At 36.7% G+C, this 21,221-nt stretch overlaps 1 protein-coding gene across 1 annotated transcript; it reads right to left on the reverse strand.

Annotated features, from left to right (window-relative positions):
• Positions 1-3,211: 3,211 nt before the first annotated feature.
• On the reverse strand, positions 3,212-11,010 carry LOC127229105 (prolactin-2C5). The gene is made up of 5 exons (XM_051194108.1): positions 10,980-11,010; positions 8,728-8,900; positions 5,492-5,599; positions 4,268-4,444; positions 3,212-3,397 (listed from the first exon to the last, which is right to left on the reverse strand). Exons 1-5 carry the CDS (start codon positions 11,008-11,010, stop codon positions 3,212-3,214), a joined length of 675 nt encoding a protein of 224 aa, XP_051050065.1.
• Positions 11,011-21,221: the final 10,211 nt, after the last annotated feature.

The following is a 21,221-nucleotide window of genomic DNA, read 5'->3' on the forward strand; positions in this document are numbered from 1 at the left end:
GGAAAGTTTTCCTTGATGATTTTGTTGAATATGTTTTCAGCTCCTTTTTAGCTGGGCTTCCTCACCTTCCTCTATGGCTATTATTCTTAGGTTTGGCCTTTTCACAGTGTCCCACATTTCCTGGATGTTTTGTGTTAAGAATTTTTTGGATTTATGATTTTCTTTGGCCGATGAGTCTATTTCTTCTAGTTTATCTTCTGCGCCTGAGATTTTCTCTTCCATCTCTTGAATTCTGTTGGTTATGCTTACATCTGTAGTTCCTGATGTTTTTCCCAGTTTTTCTATTTCCAGCATTCCTTTGGTTTGTGTTGCTTTTATTTTCTCTATTTCAGTTTTCAATTCTTGAATCATTTCCTTCCCCTGATTAATTGTTTTTGCTTGGCTTTCTGTACTTTCCTTAAGAAATTTGCTCATTTCTTCCACTTTTTTGTTTGTTTTTTTCTTCCATTTCTTTAAGGGATTTCCCCACATCTTCTTTGAGGGCCTCTGTCATTTTTATGATGGTAATTTTTAAGTCATTCTCTTCTGCTTCATCTGCTTTGTTGGTGTGTTGTGTTCTAGTTGGCATAGATTCCCTAGATTCTCGTGGTGTCATGCTTGTCTTTCTATTGTTAGGTGTTGTCTTGTATTGCCGTCTTCCCATAGGTTCTTCCAGTAGGTGTTGGTGGGTTCTCTTCCTCTCTCTATGTTACTTCCCCAGTGGACTTATGTGGGTCAGAGGTTCAATATCTTTAGCTCTGGGTGGCCCAAGCTCTTTAGGAGGTCTCCTCACAGACAGGGGCCCTGGGATGGGGTCAGTGATGAGGATCCAGTAGCAGATGCTGGCAAGAACTTAGAGTGGTCCTGCAGAGATAGGCAGATCTCTGGCCTGGGTCTCTAGCAGAGTACCAGTGGTGGGGGTCGGAGACCAAGCAGGTGGAAATTATGGGTGGTCCTGCATGGATAGACAGGTCTCCTGTGTTCAGACCTGCTCTGAGAAGTCCCCCAAAGTTGTGTGGACTGTTGGCTCCACTCTCTGTCCCAGTGCTCAACCAGAGCAGCGGGACAGTGGGCAGGTTAGGGAAGAGTGTAGGGGGCCACGCTAGTGGTGGGGATGGGTGTGGTTGTATCAGAGGTCCAGGGTGTTCTCAATGGGGACAGGATGCAGGAGCCCTCCTCCATGCCTCTTGTCTAGCTAAATTCTGACTGTACATTGCCTGTAATAGCTTTATTCATCAACCAAAGAATCCCCTATCACTCTGGTATGTGTCTCTTACTCTTCTTCAGCATAGTGTTGAAGCATGATCCTTGCATGAACCCCCGTATAGAGATCAATGAAATAGGATAGAAGATGTACATCTAGTCATACATAATTAGAACCATATGATATTTGACAAAAATGGCAACAATACACACTGGATTAACTGGATATTTATATATAGAAGAATTAAATTATAATCACACTTATTACCTTGCTTAAAACCTACCCAGAGGAAAAGGATTTCCAATTTTTTTTCCCACAGAAAATGAAAAGATGTGGATTCCTTCCAGACTAATGTGGTTTGATCACGCCAGACTGTCTGAAACAGAGTACAAGCTGATCCTACATTCAAAACAGCTGGACAAAACAGCCCTACAGACTACAGCCAGGATATCTGAATCATCTTCGAATCCCCCATGACAATGCCCCTTACCAGCAGGAAGTAGTTTGGAAAGAATGACGCCCAAATTTCCCAATATTGTGTATAAATGTTTGTTTTCATTTAATTGGACTTTGTTATATAAAATTAAATAAAATAAAAAAAAAAACCTACCCAGAAATGTATCAATGACATCATGGTGAATTCTAAAACATTGAAACTGCTAGAATATAAAGGCAGTCATCTATAAAGTGTAGGTACACAAAAAGGGATATAAATAGAAGTCTTTATTTTACCCCAGAATTAAGGCTAACAATTGACAAATGGGACTTTATAAAACTTAATGATTTTGTACCACACACATAATCAAGTGAAAAATCCCATCGTAATCGTATTTTCTTTCAGAACTCTGCAAGTGTGTGATAAGAAGCGTCTGGCTTTAGGTAATGATACCAAATATTGCAAGGTTTATAGGCTCACCAGGAAGATTCCGAAAAACACCACACTTGATTCTTACAATTTGACATCAGAAATTCTCAATTGTTAAATTTGTTATGAAATGTGTTGGCTGCATGTGTAACTTCCATTACTTGCAAATATTTGATTGAAATATGTTTAGTACAGATTGTTACATTAAATCACTAATAGAATTTTTGAGCAATTCACCATTGAGAGTTTTACACTAATGGAGCCACTTTATAGTTTTATTTTTTTATGATATGTATTTATTTTTATTTTACATTCTGACCAATATTTCCCTTCCCTCCTCTCCTTCCATTCCATCCACCCAACTCTCCTCCTTCCCTCTACATCCATTCTTCCTATTTTTCTGTTTGGAAAGGTACAGGCTTCCTATGGGTGTCAACAAAGCAAGGCATATCAACTGGAGGCAGGCCTAAGCTCTTCTCCTTGCATTAAGGCTGGGAAAGGCAATTTAGCATGAGGAATAGGTTCCCAAAAGCCAGCCAAGCATTAGGTACAGGCTCTGATCCCACTGTTAAGAATACCCAAGCAGACCAAATGATACAACTGTTGCACATATGTGGAGGGTGTAGGTTGGTCTCATGCAGGGTCCCTAGCTGTTGGTCCAGACTATAAGAGCTATGAGCCCAGAATAGTTGATTATGTGGGTTCCCTTGTGATGACATTTTACCCCCATGGAGCTTAAAGCCCTCCCTCTCTATAATGGGATTTCCCAAGCCCAGCCCCGTGCTAAGTTGTGAAACTCTACATATGTTTCCATCAGATGAAGGCTCACTGATGGGAATTGGGCTACTCACCAACATGATTATAGGAGTGGGCCAGTTCATGCTTCCTCTCCACTAGTGCTAGGACTCCTAGCTGAGGTAATCCTTGCAGATTAGTGGAGCAAGTGGAGATGGTAATGTGAGGAATCAAGTTAGGGATTGGATAGGGGCGGAGGATACCGAAAGAGATGTCTTGATATGGGTGATATTTGGTATCAAGTAGAAACCAGGTACAAAGGAAACTGCCAGTTTTAATTTTTTAATGAGACAACAATAACAAAATTCAAAAGATAAAATGTTTGAAGGATGCCACATATTTCAGAAGAAGATCAGATGGAAGAAGGCTTAGTAATTTTTCAATCTATAAATTTTCCACTTCAGAATGTTGAGATAAATTTTAATCTTCTTAAAGTCACTGTTCAGGCAGCTGATCATGTCATAAAAAGCCAAAATGCGAGCATCTTCATTGTCTGACTTCAAGGATGCCTTTCCAGTCCAGGCAGGGTAGTTCACCGTTTCTCCATTTCCAAGCTGATCATCAAAATCATAGTCAAAGTTATGACTTTGAGTCATATTTGAGTTATATTTAAGTATTTTGGTGCATATCCCATCTAGATTCTTAGTGACAATTTGTAAAAAGTTAGAATTGCCAAAAGCAGCTAAATGTATAAATTTTTATTGTTGTGGGACAAGGCAAATAAAAGATTTGGTGTTTGTAATTTTTATCTGATCAATTACAGTCTTACAGAAGTTGAGGGATGACTACTCAGTAAATCACTTGACTTTAGACATGGATTTGAGGAAAGGGCAATGAAAGAATAAATGTTCACCATGCCATTTTAGGGAATGTTACATGTCCTCAACAGTGTTTGTCTTTTCCTTTATTACTTATATTGTCATTTTTTTCATTTATTGAAAATACATTTTTTCTAACAAAATATATTTTATTTTCAGCCAAATCAATCCTTTATATAATGTGTATACATTTACCTGAGATGCAACAAGTTTTATACTTGATGGTTTAAAATGCAAATAGTCAAGGGATGATGGTGCTAAAAATAACAGTTCAAGTACTTAAGTGTCTTTTTTTTTAACCAAAGATGCTACTGTACAAATGAAAATGACGAACATATATGATTTTTTTTCTTCTGAGAGCCATGGTATGTGAGGATCTCGATAAAACTCACCACAGAAGGTTGGAATTGTCAGCATTCACATAATAGTGTGCCATTTAGATATTTGTATGCCAAAGTATTTGTTTTTTATTTTAATTTTAAAATTTATGTTATTATTTTTTATTTTTTTTTTGCAAATCAAAATGCTTCAAAACACAATTATCCTTGTTCTTGTCACCTTATTTATGAGAAGAAAGGCAAAGAGAAGTATATGGGAACAGCTTACCAAGTTGTAAAGGGTCTTAATACCCTCCACCAGTCCAGCATCCTTTTCCTTCATTGTTTTTACTTTGGAAATGACAACAGCAGGGACATCTTTCAAGGTAAATAGATCCTCTAGGTGTTGCAGGGGAGTGTTCCAGGAAGTCAAAAGAATGTCCACTGATTTCAGTAAGTCATTTTTCTAAGTAAGCACATTTGAACAATTATATTAGAATAATCAAAACAAAATAGTTAGTTTCAGGCAGTTTTTCTTCAAAAGGGTAATCAAAACTTCCCTTTTGTTACTCAAATATGTATTTTAAACAACCTTTTGCAGATGATACCAACTGTAGAAGTGTAAAATGGCATTGTGATACAGAATTTTAGAGTAAATTAAATTCAGAAATGCCAGTAGAGCGCTTTATGAAGTTTTTAGAAAAGAGTTGACTCTCATAAAGCATATTCTCTTTATTCACTTTGATGTTTTTCACATTCCTTCATTATTTCACTTTGATTTTAATAAGAATTATAGAGATACAGAAAGTATTTGCCTATAAGCAGAACACAGAGGAAATATTCTAACTGTAGAGATGTATAAGGCTGTATGATAATATTTAATCTAAATCATATTGTGATGATTTATGTAGGAAGTTGATAGTGAGAGAAAATAAAAATAATGAATAGAGGACCATGAGTGTAGATGTGTAATCACATAGTTGTAAGGCTGCACATTAGTGAGCACCACACAATATATATTGTACTCCTTCCTTTAGCTGACTTATAGGCATGACACAGGTAAGGATAATGAAGATTTAACACAAAATCAGAAACAGAAAATACTTAGAAACCAAAAAGAGATGGTGAACTGGTTTGTAAGTGCAGAGTCCATTACTAACACAGGATCAATACAACTGTATTGGCAATGTCTAAGTCTGCATCAATACATCTTTATTCTTGAATGTCAATGGCAGTTTAAAAACCCTAACAGAATAATACGAAGAGTCCCATTAATGGGCAAGGAAAAGGTCCTCAACATAAACAATTTATACATATATATGAAAATACTACTTCTCAGACATTACTTACAGTTCACCAACTGTACAGTGTATTTTTTCCCTTTTTTGTATATTCTGTTTCCATTTTCCTGGAGATTTGATTATCATGTCTATTACAATACTGTTTACAGTATTATATATCCAGTATACTATTTCAAAAGTTTTGTTTAGAAATACATGGAGTAAGGACTCACCCCTGCTTTCCAGGCTTGTTCCTTGTTCTTTGGAAGGGGGATGGAAGAAGTGTGGCATTTGTTGGGGACTGTTTTCTGGAGCCTATGGACTTCAACATAGTGCTTTTTCTGAATTGGCAAAATATTCAGTTGAGAGTGGAAATTGAGAAAGGAGTAAATGAGCAGAATTGCATTGAAAGTACTAAAAACTGAAGCTAGCATATTAAACAAATGGGCTTTGAGAACTATTTTAATTAAAGTACAATTTCATGTTTTCCTCTTCCTTTTCTTCTCTCCAACCCTTCCCATGTCTCCTGTCTCTAACTCTTCTTATCATTCCTCTCTTTCTCTTAATGTTTGGTGTATTTTTGTTTGATCATGGTTGTTACATCTACACACACACACACACACACACACACAGAGAGAGAGAGAGAGAGAGAGAGAGAGAGAGAGAAGAGAGAGAGAGAAAGAGAGAGAGGGAGTGAGAGATATGATGAGAGAGAGAGAGAAAGAAAGAGAGAGAGAGAGAGGCATATACACATTCAACCCAAGAGACAGTTTAGTGCTATCCATGTATATATTATTTGGTATTGTATAGCAAGTTAGGGGCTCATCCCTGGGGAGATTTTTAATGTTTTAAGTTTGATCTGTAGTGTTAGTTTAAATTCATCTAATTTTCAAATTTCCCACATCCTCTTCACTATTTGCAGTCATTCTAGAAGTTGTGATTTGTCAAGCAGATGTTAAAATGAGCAATGCTTCTAATTACCATTGTTTTATGTGCCGCTTGTAAAAAAAATGCTATACCATAATATATAACATTTTGTGCAAATACCTTGGCACCTACATAAGAATATTCACCTACTTCATTAGGATGCAGAATACTATTGTGCTGGTTGTGATGAAATAAGCCTTAAACCCCACACAGAATGTACTAGGAAATATAAGCCTTGTGCCAACTGAAATGGAAATTTATTTTGCTGTTGTATATTAATCAATATTTAACTATTTGTTATATGTACCCCTATATCTTTATTAATTGTAATATCTATTATTTAAAACTACTATTAGAGAGTTATTTGATAGTTTCAAAATTTGTTTATGATGATCTTGGTGGTGACCCCATCAGGAAAAGTAAATGACATAATCAATAGGATGTAAAATGAACAGTAAGAATAATAGGCTTTGCAAGTATTGAACTGATTTCTCAATGCCCATTGATGTAAAAAAAAGTCATTTATTATGGCTTAACTGACTGAGGTAGAACATCTAACACACAGTTTTCAAAGTGCCTTCATCACAAAGACCTAAACAATTGTCCTGTATACATCTGCCATACCTCCTTGTTAGCAAATCAAATATTTTTTAATTCTTTAAAAATAGCTCATAACATTTGGGAATATGAAGAGCAGTTATTAATTTTCTTGGTCTCTTTGACTTTGCCCCAGTGTATTTAACTCTATTTACTTATTACAAGTCACTACAATGAAATTTCCTTTATTATAAATCTGTAGTGTTGAATAGAAATGGAGGGGCTAGATTGGTAGAATCAAGTGGGGATGGAAAATGGAGAAGGGGAGAGGAAGGAGATATGGGAATAGATAGCTAAAATTAAAGACGATTTAAGAGTAGCATGAAAACTTATATAGTACAAACTTCATATATATATATATATATATATATATATACATACATACATACATACATATATATATATATATATATGGAGTTGATGAAAACATCAAATAATGGTGGAGACAGATCCCCATCTGGTCACCTCTTGTCACCAAATGAAGAGTCTAATACCAGTATTGGATTACATGTAATTGAGTTGTAGGCCAAATGGGTTAGAAACCACCAAACAACATAGGCTGTATTTTTCCCCCCAAAATGTCTCGGCTCCATTGCTGAAGACAACATCTATAGAACTCATTGAACATGAATAAGTTGAGCTGGTGCCTCCATAGACCTTCACCCCTGTATTCTAATATCTTTGGAACAGGAAGGAACTTTGTACACTATCAAAAGAGAAACAAAGATCAGCTCAGCCACAAATGTTTTGATAAACAATGGTATCCTAACTGTAATGTATCCTATGGCAACAGTGTCACAAAGCTTGCGGACATAAACAAGCAATACCTGATTTGACTTAATACCCACCCCAGGAGAGGTCAAACCCATACTCAACACTGTATATGGGTCAACAAGAACCTAATACTGGACGTAGGGTAAAACTAAATGTTACTTTCAAAAAACAAAAACAAACAAACAAACCAAAGAAAAATGTAAAAATAAAATGACTCATAATGAATCAGTGTTTCATTCAGCCATCATCAGAGAAGCCGCCTCCTACAGAAGACAAAATACAGAAAGCCAGAGCCAAACATATGCAGAGAGTAAGACACCTTGGACCACTAAGACCTAAACTAAAATTTTCCATCAAATCCCTCTACTCAGAGGCCAGGGAACCATGAAGAAGAGGAGATAGAAAGAATCTAAGAGCCAAAGGGGAAGGAAGACATCAAGAAACCAAGGTCCCCAAATCAACATAATTTACACACTTATGAACTCACAGAGATTGAGACAGGGTACATAGGGCCTGTGTGGATCTATATCAGGTCATTTATGTATATATTATTGCTTCCAGTTTCATGTTTTTATGGGATTCCAGAGTGTATGAACAAGGGGTCTTTGTTTCTTGAGCCTTCTCCTTAGTGGTTTATTTATTTGTTTGATTCTTATGTACTAGTTTTGTTTTTATTTATTTTATTTTATTACTGTCCCTAAAGAGCCTTTTTTTCTTCTAATGGGAGATACAAATGGAGTGTATCTAGAATGGGGCACTTGGGGAAGCTCTAGGAAGAATAGGGGGAGAGGAAACTGTATTTGAGAAAAAACATCTATCTTCATTAAAAGGTAATACAAACAAGTAAATAAATAAATAAATAAAAGAATGGGAGTAACGAATAGCCCACTAGATGAAGGAAAAGAGAAACATTTCTTTTGTTATGCCTTGCATATGTTTAGTTATGTAGCTAAATGTTAAAATAATAGTATTTCAGCTCAGAGTCTACCTTTCTTGCAACTGCCCCCTTACTGGCTCCACAGTTCAGTAGCTACTGTATTCTTATCCTTTGAGAAGGAATGCTTGTTTGAGATTTAGATTATGGTTTGTTTTGCTTCAGGTTATACAGTATCTCAACCATTGTGAAGGAGGCTTGATTGGTTAAGAAGCCAGAAATTCATGCGATACTTACAAAATCAGTGAATATTCCTGAAATTATTTCACTGGCTTCACGAGACTGTTTGCCTGCCATATGAAACATTTTTTTCAAGGACAAAAAGCAGTGACCATTCTTCATTGCACACATGGTTACTGATGCCACATTGTCCCACAGGAGCAGGTTGGACAATAGTAGAAGCAATGTCCCTGTTAAAGAAGAAGAGGCGGCACTCTGAGATATATTCCTCAGGGTTATCAAAAGCCATCCTGTCAAGGAAGCCTTATATGGTCATAGTGGCCTCCTTTGAAGAAACTGTTTTTTTTTAAACATGGTAGGTGTAATAGATAGCTTCTAATGAGAAAACTAGTCCAAGTAATCACATTTTCTCAGATTATTATTTTAAATCATGAATGTCCCTATTACACTTTAAAAATTACACTCAAGAGTACTCTGCAATATAAAACATTTGGATATTAATTTAAGTCAAGGAAGGATGTACAGGCCTTTCTGTTCAGACCATTTAATGTCTAGTGAATTTCTGATTGTTTTCTGTAATAATTGTTTGGTTGGGGTAAGAATAGAGCAAGAAAAGAGACACCATAATAGAGGGAGCCATTCTAAGTTTTAAGAGAAATTTGGCATCAGGGAAATGTCCAGAGACCTACAAGGATGACCCAAGCTAACAATCTAAGCAACACTGGAGAGGCTACCTTAAATGCCCTTCCCTGATAATGAGATTAATAACTACCTTATATGCCACCTTAGAGCCTTAATTTAGTAGCTGATGGAAGCAGAAGCAGAAACCCACAGCTAAACACTGAGCTGAACTCCTGGAATCCAGTTGCAGAAAGGAAGGAGTGATGAGCAAAGGGGTCAAGACCAGACTGGAGAAACCCACAGAAACTGCCGACCTGAACAAGGGGAAGCTCATGGACTCCAGTCTGATAGCTGGGAAATCAGCATAGGACCGACCCATACTCCCTGAATAAGAGTCTCAGGAGGACTTGGAAGTCTATGGGGCCTATAGTAATGGATCACTATTTATCCCTAGTATATGAATGGACTTTGGGAGCCCATCCCACAAAGAGGGGCACTCTCTCTGCATAGACACATGGGGAAGGGCCTGGATGCTGTTCCAAATGATATGAGACTTTGAAGACTCACCATGGAAGGCATTACCCTCCCTGGGGAACAGAAAGGAAATGTTGGGGGGTTGGTGGGGAGGATAGGGTATGATGGAAGTGTGAGGGAACTGGGATTGATATGTAAAGCAAGTTTGTTTCAAATTTAAATATATAATATCAAAAAACAAAAACAAACAAACAAACAAAAAAACCAATTGTACCCCATTTTCTGTTCTTTGAGAATTTTTATGTTTTGATGTTCACTTCTTGTTCTGCAATTCTACCCAGGTCCACAAACATAAAACTTACTCACTCACACAACTTTGTGTTACTAGAAAAACAATATTTAATATCAATTTGTGCTACCCAAATATTATTTGATATACAGTCTTCTATTGGAGCGTGCTCAAATTACAAGGGCCTAAACATTGCAAAAAAAAAAAAAAAAAAAAAAATCGTATCTCCTCTCATCAATTGCCAATAGCTTCAAGGGTAGAGAATTGTGTTTCCAATTCCCCTTTCTGTTCTGCTATTTGCTCTTGTATAAAGTTGCACAGCTTTTATGCATGATGAAATAGTATTTTCCTTTTATGACTCCATTTGTTATCCTCATTGACTTGTCCCCAGGATAAAATATGAATACATCATTCCAGTCAAGCAACTCATAACAGAGACATAGGAATCAGTTTATGTTACTTTTTCCTTCTGTAATTGTTATAAATTCTACCTATATGCATTACAGTTAAAAGTCTCAATTTCTGAAATTTTGATTTTGTGAATTTGATAATTCCATGTTCTGGAACTTTATTCGTATTTCAGAGTTGTATAGGTATACAACTTTATACTACTAGACACATAAAATGCTTCTTTTCTACCTTAGGTCAACTATGATGATGTGAAACATCTCAAGATACTCCTATATGTCTCCTTGGAAGGAAGGCTCCCCTCCAAGAACCACTGGTCTAAGAGGTGTTATATAGCTACGATCTAGAAAAATGATTAGAAAGTCCTTCTCAACTTTAACTGTTTTATTTCTGTGGGTCATGTATTAACAAATATCTATTCACTTCATATATGGGGAAAATAACTGTTCAAATCAGCTTTGTACAATAATGCAATGATTAAGGTCAACTGGTGGAAGTTTGGAGAAGAGCTACTTACAGGAACGTGGTTGAGTCAAAGACAGCTGCATCTCTGCGGAGTCCCACCACAGCTTGGCCGCTGATTCAGGAAAGCTGTTTCACCAAAGTTCAGTCTCCAGTTAACTTTCCACCTCCTATATAGTGCAGCACATCATCCCCAAGGCCACACACTGCTAGGGGGCAGGAAGAAGCAATGTCTGGAATCTAAGTTGAGGATACCATTACTCTCACCCATCATTAGCTAATAGCCTCATTGCAACAATGATTAACCCAAGTATATGGGCATTATTTCCATCATTTTTAGGTCATGACTGTGGTTCAAGTTATGTTGTAAATCACCAGAGCCATTTCTGATCCATGAAGAGTGATGTGAATTTCTTATGACATCCATGGTCTCTCTGACAATTCTTTTGGTTCTTATAAATTATAAACATAGGAAAAGCCTATGGAGCTGTGCTTACATCAAATCAAAACATTATTTTTTTATTCTTATAATAGTTTTGACATTCTTAGGCAAATCTATATATCTGACTTGGGTTGGTAATGGCTTTCTTGGACTCAGCAGGTCCCTTAATGACACTTCATAGAAGTAGCCACACGACACTGTAAAACCCATCCATCACTATCAGATCTTCTACGTGTCTCAATTTTATATGTATGTATGTATGTATGTATGAAACTGGAGCATGTGTCACCTTATTGCATAGTCTCTTATATTTAGTACTGTTTGCATATGATTCATTGGCAATATTCTGTATTATGTGAATGTCAAACAGAGCCGCAGTGTTGTACAGCTCGTGGGAAACTAAGTAAATGACCCATGAAATATTTCTTGTGTGTTTAGCTAATGTTTCTTCCAACCAATCTAGATAACTGCTTTTAAATTGTTAATTGCCATCTTTGCTTGCCCATGGCTTTCTATATAATACTAGATGCTATCTTTATACAGTGGAACATTACAGATAGTTGTCAGAATCAATGAAGTCTCAGGTTTCTCTGCAGAAAACAGCTGCTCATTGAATTGAATTCAGTAGTTTCCTGAAACAATAAAAAGAAAGCAAGCAAAACTTCTATTAATATGTTATGATAAATAATGTCAAATCACACTAGTTATTTCACCTGTATCTTTTAAAAAGCAAAGTTGCGCAAAACAAGGGACGCACATTGCCTTATTTAGCTAAAACAACACATAATAATTTTTTTATATTCACCATTGAATTGAATGGATTAAGAATAACCTGTGAGGCTATGATGCAGAACTTTTCTATTTTCTGTTTACACTGTGTGGTAGCTATTGCTTCCTTTTTTCCTGTGAAATATTTTTATTGTTTGCAGTTAGGATATGATGTTTTCTGCTTCAATTTATCATGCATTCCAGTGATTAAAGTTGTGACACCTAGTATAGTCTGGCAACATAATATGAGTAATTTGGGAGACTGCTCTCAGAAAGATTCTTTATATGGCTACCTCAGTGGTAAAGAGTTGCCTTAATGTGGGTAGCAGTGCTCCCTGGGCTATACCTCAGATGCAATGACAAGGAAAAGGGGATTCCAGCAACAACATTTTATCCTACAGTTTCTTGATCGTCGAAACAGTATGAACAGCTGTCTCAACTGTCTTGCCATTTTCAACAGTGTCCTTTTTTCCAATATGAATCACAATAAACTCTACGTCATCAAAGGCATAGAGTTTTTTTAAAATAAGATTCATCATAGAAAAAAATGGAATTTTACAAATGCCATCACATATGATAACATTAGTATTCATCATCTTGAGGCAATTCCATAAGCCTATTGAGCCATCTTTGTGTAGTAGGCCCTCACTGGTTGTCCTGTACTGGGAAAAATTGGGGATAGGGTCCATTCCCTTACATAGGAGTTTGTGACATCACCTGTCTTCTTATGTCTGACTGGCTCCAGGCTGACCCTTTGGCTACATCTTACTTATCAGCCATGCATGTCCGCTGAAAGGTCTCAGAGCTGGGAGAACAATGTTCATACCTAAAGTCTCATTTCCCATAATAAGTTCAACATTGTTTCATTTTCATGAATGATTCTCTTCATCATTGGTACACATCATGCATCCAAACAGGTTAGACACATTTCCATGTTATTTGTCACACATTCTGCACATTGTGATGTGTTTGGTAGCTATAATTACCCATTCCTAGCTTAAGCTAAATCCATGTCACTTTAATGTTCTTATGTCTATATCTATGTTCTGCTGCTCACCATCTCTGTAAAGTTCCAGAGCTGTCAAAAATGTATATTCAATTAGGTGAATATTCACCAAAACAGCAGCAGTCAGTGCACTAGTAGGGGCTCAATGCATCTAGTCACAAGTACTTTGTGCCCATATACACTAGTAACACCAGCCATTCTGCAAGTGAAATTCATGTCTTGATTCCTACCAATGGCATCTCCTTTAGCACAGCAGCAAGCTCACTGCTAACACTTGTATCTCTTCCTCTCCTTCATGGAACTGTCCCCTTGGCATTTCAGTCTTCAGAAATACATAAGTGAGACGTCTAGCCCTCCACCATCCTATCCCCAGTTACTTTGCTTTGAAGCCATCCAAAACTATCCAGTGCTTACTTGTGGAGTCCCCTTTTCTTTATTCATCCTTTCTCAAGAACCCTTTACAAGCTCAGTTTTCACTCCTTCCACTGTGACGCTGATCCTTTGTAAACCTCTCTGGTTTTAGCTCAGCCAGGCAATGCGATAGTAGGAGCAAACCCAGAGGAGTCTTTTCTGCGCCACTCATACCAAGACCATGTTTGTACTCACAAAGGTCATTTGTTTTCCCATCACATAGCAAGTGAGAGCTGATGCCTAAGTTTGAGTAAATATACAAAAGGAATGGAAATCTTCTAGAATTGTAGATACGGGCCATAAAATATAGCCCAGATTCTTCTTTTCCAATGCTCTTAAAAATTATAATATAGAATTTCAAAGTGTATTCTAATGTTTATCACACAAAAAATTTTAAACAGGACCTGATCCTCTAATTAAACCTCACAATTTATCTCCTCTCATGACTTTACTGGAGGTTATTTCACTTAACTCCAAATGCTTGTTTACTTTAATGTGGAGACAGAGATTAAAATAAAATCAGAACAGATAAATATAAAAATCTGCTACATGAAACAATAGAGAAAGTGAGTTTTCTGCTAAGCAAATGTGAACTTCCTTGTCAAATAACCAAACTAAATGAAGCAACTTCACACATGAGCACCAAGAGGTACCATTAGACATATTCTATAATGGCTCACTGTGGACTCTCTAACTCATAAAATTAAATAGCTAAAATGTTAATTGGAAAGAAGTAAAATAAGAATTATTTACATCTCAAACTCAGAAGCTACTTTCATCTTTAATTTTTAAACATTTTATTATTTCTAGGTGACCAACATTTGAGAGTGATTAAACCAGGGGAAAATATCTCAACAGTTTGAATTCCATCCATTACAATGACTGGGACCACTCAATTCAAATTATGTTTCTGGCTGCATTAAGCCCCAACTTCTACTGAATACCCAGGTCCATAAACAAGTTGCTTTATCACCCATATATTTGAAATATTTTGGAAACAAACTGATGAAAGAAAATAGATTGATTTTAGTTTGAAAAACATTGAATGGGAGAGGAAAATTTGTCCAACTTAATTACATCTTCAAAGCCTGTTGAAATTTAAAAATTTACCCAAAGTCATGGATATGGGATCTATCATATATGGATGGGAATGTTAGAGACATTAAGTGATGCTTTCTAGGGATATCTTTAGGTTTCTTCATTTTCTAGTGCACTACAAATATTGTAGAATATAATATCCTTATACTATGTGGTATGGAAGATGCTGTGGTTGTTTCTTCAGTTCATTAGAGCTGAGAGTGGATGACTTTTATATATGTTTAAATATGAATTGGGAGCTCAGGATCTCACAATTCCTCTGTACCTGTAAAAGCTACAACTTTTGTAAGAGTTCAGGTAACATGCTGATATGTAAGTGGTAGAGTTTTTGAGTTTCTATATGGATTATCTCCCTTTGAGCCAGGGATTAACATAGAATGATATTTAGAGCAAGGGACACTTTACTAAATCTTAGTGACAGAGACTATCATATAACTTGAGTTTTTAAAGCATTAAACAATCAAGGTGGATGAAAGGGAAAAAGAAAAAGTGATTACTTAAAGTAAATATGGCAAAGATCATGTTGATCTCAAAGCAATGTTTAAGATAATATTAATAGAGTGGCCATTTGAGAGGTTATATGGAAACCTAATATAGTAAAAACTTCCTTATGTGTCATCTAAATGAAATTTCCAAATAATGGGAGAGATGGAGCCCCAAATGAACACCCCTTGCCACTAAATAAACTTTTCCATATCAGAAATGGGTTGCATCTAATTGAGTTGTTGGTTGAAGGAATCCCTTATGAGTCACCATACAAAAGCTATTAGTGGCTTTCCACAAACTGATGGTAAAGCATTATTATTAAAGACAACATCTACAAAACTCAGTGAACACAGTGAAGTCAATCTGGTGCCTACCTAGAACCTTATTAGCCATATGGACTAATGTTCACAGTACTGGGAGGTACACTTTACTAGAGGAGAAAAGTAAACTCTAACTTACCTAAAATCCCTTCCTTGTGCAATGGTTACTTTCCTGCAAGATATGCTGTTGCAATAGTGGCACAAAACCCATGGGAGTACTCAACCAATGTCTGATTTGTCATAATGCCATTTCCATGAGATCGAACCTGTATCCAGTGATGTTTGGGTGGCCAAGAACTCAGATCAGATAGACCAGTGTCCTAGGGGAAAACTAAATACTACATAGTAATAAAATGGCCCCTCATGACATTCTGTTCTACCCATAGATCAATGCCTTGCTCAGCCGTCACCAAAAAAGTTGTCTGCCAAGAATGGGAAAAGACAAAGAGATCACCACCCAGACCTATGTAGAGAGTGAGAGACCATGGGCACTCAACCTTAAAAGGAATGTCTCCATCAAATCCCTCCCATCAGGGCTCCGATAACTCTGTGGAAGAAGTGGAAAAAGACTAAGAGCCAGAGGCATGGAGAACACCAAGGAATCAAGGATTTCTATATACAAAAAGGGCTGGCATATATATGAACTCACAGGGACTGTGGCAACATGCATCGGGCCTGCACAAGTGAGCACCAGATGGGATCCTAGAGCTGAAAGGAGAATGGACACAAGTCCTCATTCATAACCCCGATGCTGTCTCTAAAGGATAGTCATTTGCAAATGGAAAATAATTTTTCTTCAAGGGAGTATCACTGGGGAAACAAAACACTTTTAAGTAAAGTCTCTATTCCAAGCAGAAGATTGCCAACATGAAACAAGCTTAATGCCATCTTTAGGGGTTCTTTGTCCAATAATGTTATCAGGATATTTTTTTCTTTTAACCTTTAGGTCCTTTGTGTATATATTATGACTTCTAGTTTTGTGTTTTTATGGAATTCTTGTGCAAATATGTGTTTCTGTGTCTGTATATGTTTCTTATGCTTCTTCTTTAGCTCTTCTTTTTGTTAGCTTGTTTTATTCTATTCCAATTTATTTGTTTTGTTTTATTTTATGTTTTATTATTCCTTAGGTGCCTGTGTGCTTTCTAAGGAGAGGCAGAAAGTGTATGGAAAGAAAGGGAGTTATGTAGGAAGGGAGTTATGTAGGGAAACCTTAATCATAATATACCATATAAAAATCTATTTCATATATATATATATATGTATATATATGTGTGTGTATGTGTGTTTGTGTGTGTGTGTGTTTTGATAATTCTTTTTTTAATTTTTTTTTATTTGAGAAAAGTTTCGCATGTCAGTCCCAGTTCCCTCACCCTCCCCTTCTCTTCTATGCCCCCCTCACTAAACCCCATTCTATCCCCTTTCTGCTCCTTAGGGAGGGTGAGGCATTCCATGGCGAATCTTCAAAGTCTGTCATATCATTTGGATCAGGGACTAGGCCCTCTCTCATGTCTCTAGGCTAAGAGAGTATCTCTCTGTGTGTAATGTGGTCCTGAATTCCTTTCATGTGCCAGGGATACATCCTATCTCCACTTCAAGAGGTTCCATAAACTGCCCAGGCCTCCTAACTGTGACCCTCATTCAGGGGGTCTGGGTCGGTCCTAAGTTAGTTTCTCAGCTATCAGAATGCTGTTCAAGAGCTCCCCTGTTTTCAGGTCAGCTGTTTCTGTGAGTTTCTACAGCCCAGTCTTGACCCCTTTACTGCTCACTCCTCTCACTCTGCAACTGGATTCCAGGAGTTTGGCTAAGTGTTTATCTGTGAGAGTCTGCTTCTGCTTCTGTCAGCTACTGGATGAATGCTCTAAGATGGCATTTAAGGTAGTCATCAATTTCATTATCAGAGAAGGGCATTCAAAGTAGCTTTTCCAGTATTGCTTAGATTAGTTGTGGTCATCCTTGTAGATCTCTGGACATTTTCCTATTGTTAGATTTCTCTTCATACTTATAATGGCTCCCCCTATTATGGTGTCTCTTTTCTTGCTCTCTTCTACTATTTCCCTGACTCAATCTTCCTGCTACCTCATGCATTCCTCTCTCCCTCTTCCTCTCCCTTCCTCTTCTCCCCTTCTCTTTCTCCTAACTCCATCTCCCCTCTCCCCATGCATCAAATTTTCTTCGTAGATCATGTTTCTTTCCCCTTCTCTGATATTAGCAGAGAGCTAATGTCTTTGCTCCTAGAGTCTAGGAGGCTATAAAGTCTGAACAAGACTTTATTGATTAAAGGAAGTCATTCAAACAGTGGTGTTCTATATCTGTTCCTCATGACACCGTTTTGGTGAATGACAGTCCACTTAAAAACAATGCATGCTAATCCCTAAATGTAATTGAGGGAATGGTAGGCAAATATGATTTAGCATTCTCTATGTTGGGTAAATAGCATGACACAGATTTTATATTAGGCACATTATTTTATCCAATTAGGACTTATTTTATCCAATTCTGGACCCTGTCATCATATAAGTCTGACAGCAGTTGTCATGGGACAGGCTAGATGGAATGAAGACCATGGAGCAGCATGAAGAAGCATCTGCTCTAGCACATGAGAATGGTCCCTTTCTCCATTGGACCTGACTTGAATTCTTCCCTAATGATCCACTCCATTGTCCATATGCACCCTTCCCAGAAAAAGAAGCAAAATTGACCATGGCAGTTAATATAGAAAACCCAGATATGATAATGCATCACATTAACTCAGGTATTTGAAGGAAATAACTAATATAGCAATGAGACTTGTTTTCTGTTAACTGTAACTCATTTTGTTTCTGTTGCTGTTGTTTATATTCATCTCATTAAATTAAGAATATAAATATCAGCTCACATGTGCTTGGATGACTTTTTGGGTGTTCAATGACTTTGCTTATCCTCTGTGAACTTCCATTATGTCATGATAACAACTACTGTTTTAGAGACATAGAGTACTACAATCATATATAAAAACCAAAAATGTGCAGATGGGGACTTGCAGGAAGACACCATGCATGAGTATAAAAAGTCCATCAAAAATCTTGAGGTGATTGAAGGAATATGTGCAATAGTGTTTACTTTAGTACTTAGTTAAAAGTCTTACTGGTGATGTTAAGCTAAAAATAGGAATGATTATAGGCTAATCCTCCTGCATTAAGCAGTTAAAAACTGCCTTATCCTTGGAAAGTGCTAATTTTTATTCTTAGACTATTGATGTGACACTGTGACATTTCCCCCATTTCACATCAACATGGCTATTGACACTGCTATAGCTCTGGACTTGTTCATGCTTCCATTTCTAAGAGCAACTAAAGTCTTAATGTATTCCGGCTCTGTGATGGTATCTGAGCCATAGACACAGAATCCTCACAGTCTACAAAAACAGATTCAGTGGTGTGTGTGTGTGTGTGTGTGTGTGTGTGTGTGTGTGTGTGTATTTGTGCATATACATACAAATATCATAAAAGAAAATTCATCTTCAAAGAGAAAGAGCATGTGAAGGGTTTACGGGAGAAAAGTTGGAGGGAAGAAAGTAAGGGGAGTAATATAAAACAATTTTAATTTAAAATATCAAAAAAGAATGATTAGAGGAAAGCAAAACAATACCTACAAGCAAGATGACAGAAGTTTTTTTTTTTTTTTTTTTTTTTACTATATCCTGATTCTACTGACTTTGAAATGTTTGACCAACTAATCACAAGAGAATAATAAAACAGCATACACACTGTTTCATTATCATCTTTATTTATTTATTTTCTAGTTTTTTAAAAAAATTTATTTACTCATTTTTATTACATATACAGTGTTCTGTCTGCATATTTGCCTACATGCCAGAAAAGGGCACCAAATCTAATGACAGATGGTTGTGAGCCACCATGTGGTTGCTGGAAATTGAACTCAAGACCTCTGGAAGAGCAGTCAGTGCTCCTAAACTCTGAGCCATCGCTCTAGCCCCATCATTTTTATTTATTGTTCAAAAATTTAATGTCTTATACAATGTGTTTTGATAAAATCTTTCCCATACTGTCCCATCTCTAATTATTCCCGTATTTGTTCACTTCTTTCTCTCCCAACATCATGTATTTTGCAAGCTACTAAGTTCCCATATTGTTGCAAGTAGGCATATGGATGTAAGCCTACAGGCAGCCTGTCAGAGCTGTATCCCCCTGTAGAACACAGACACTGCCAATTTACAAGGCTTATCAACTAAGGAGTGGGACTATATGAATCACTTCTCTATTCTGGAATTTTGTCCATCTTGATCGTGTACAAATGTTATAGTACCAATCATCGTTGTTGTAAAAATCCTGCTTGTAAATGGTTTGTACTGTCCAGAAAATACTTCTCAAGAATGCTTCTCTAATACATATAAATGTATATAAATGCTCTTTTCAGTTGAGTGTTGAAAACATCACATATTCATTGGTATAAAGAAAATCATTTAGGTGTCAGTTTAATTACTCTACTCATTTATGACAAATAATGTGGTAGGCACTTATGATCTGTCTAGTCACACTTTCTTGAGCCAACTAATGATGGCACCCATGAGTTTCACTTTTACAGATGGTCTTATGTCCAGTCAAAATGCAACTGGCTCCTTCCACAACATTTGCTTCACTGTTACAGCAATGGGTATTTAATTGCCATGTAAGTTTGGTAGCATGGCTCATAGCAGAAAAAAATTACTTTTCTAGCTAGGAGAATGAATAGTACATTCCAGCACTATGATAACTATTCAGTAGGAATGAAACTTCTGGGTTAGTAAAGGCTTGATATTTCCATGATACAAATGCAAGATGTCTTTAGCAACAAGATCTTACTGTCATTTTCCAAAGGGTAACCAAGAGTGATAGCAACTCTTTTCATTATTTTAAGGGTCTGTGATACCCACTTGTCAGTACCTCAAACATTGACCAGGCTTTTTGTTTGATAGAAAATATAAGATGTATGAGAGGAATTATTAAACTGCATAACATAACTCAATTTATATTCTTGATGCATGCACATTTTGGAGGATTCTACAATTGTGAGTTTGCACATGACTTTTTCAAAGAACATTAGTGTTAATTAATTGTACCTCTCTGTTTCCACCCTCTTCCCTTCCATGCCATTACTCAATTAAGATAAAATTTCTTGTTCTACCTTTCCTTTTTGTTCATTTAGATATAAAATATAAAGTGAAATATTTGTCTTTCTGGACATGGAATACTTCTTGCACAGTGATCTATTTTTGCAGTTCCACCCATTCACCTGAAAATTTCATTTTTATTTACAATCAAATAATACCCCATTATGCATATGTGCTACATCTCTTTAATCCATTCATTCATTGATGAACAGTCAGGCTCTTTCCACTCTATGACTGCAATGAAATGAATGAGTCAGTATCCCTGTGCTAAAACACACAGTTCTTTTGGTTAAGCCCATGACTAGTATAGCTGGATTTTATGCTGGCTCTGTTTCTATTCCTTTGAGAAAAATACACAGTGACTTTCATAGTCACTACACCATATTACCCTTCTAAATAATCAGGATATCTTGGCAGGGGCTGCTCCTCTAACTAAAGGAAAATGACAAAGTAAGCAGAGTAAAAGCCTTCCCATTACTCTGCTTCTTAATTGTGACCAGCTACCTCACCTACTATAGTATGATGAACTCTCTTGAAGCATATGCCATTCATAAACTCTTCCTCACAAAAGTCACTTTTGTCAGGTGGTTGATCATAGCAGTTAAAACAAAGCAAGC

This window comes from Phodopus roborovskii, unplaced genomic scaffold (genome assembly GCF_943737965.1).
Source record: "Phodopus roborovskii unplaced genomic scaffold, PHOROB, whole genome shotgun sequence".
NCBI classification, from domain to species: domain Eukaryota; kingdom Metazoa; phylum Chordata; class Mammalia; order Rodentia; family Cricetidae; genus Phodopus; species Phodopus roborovskii.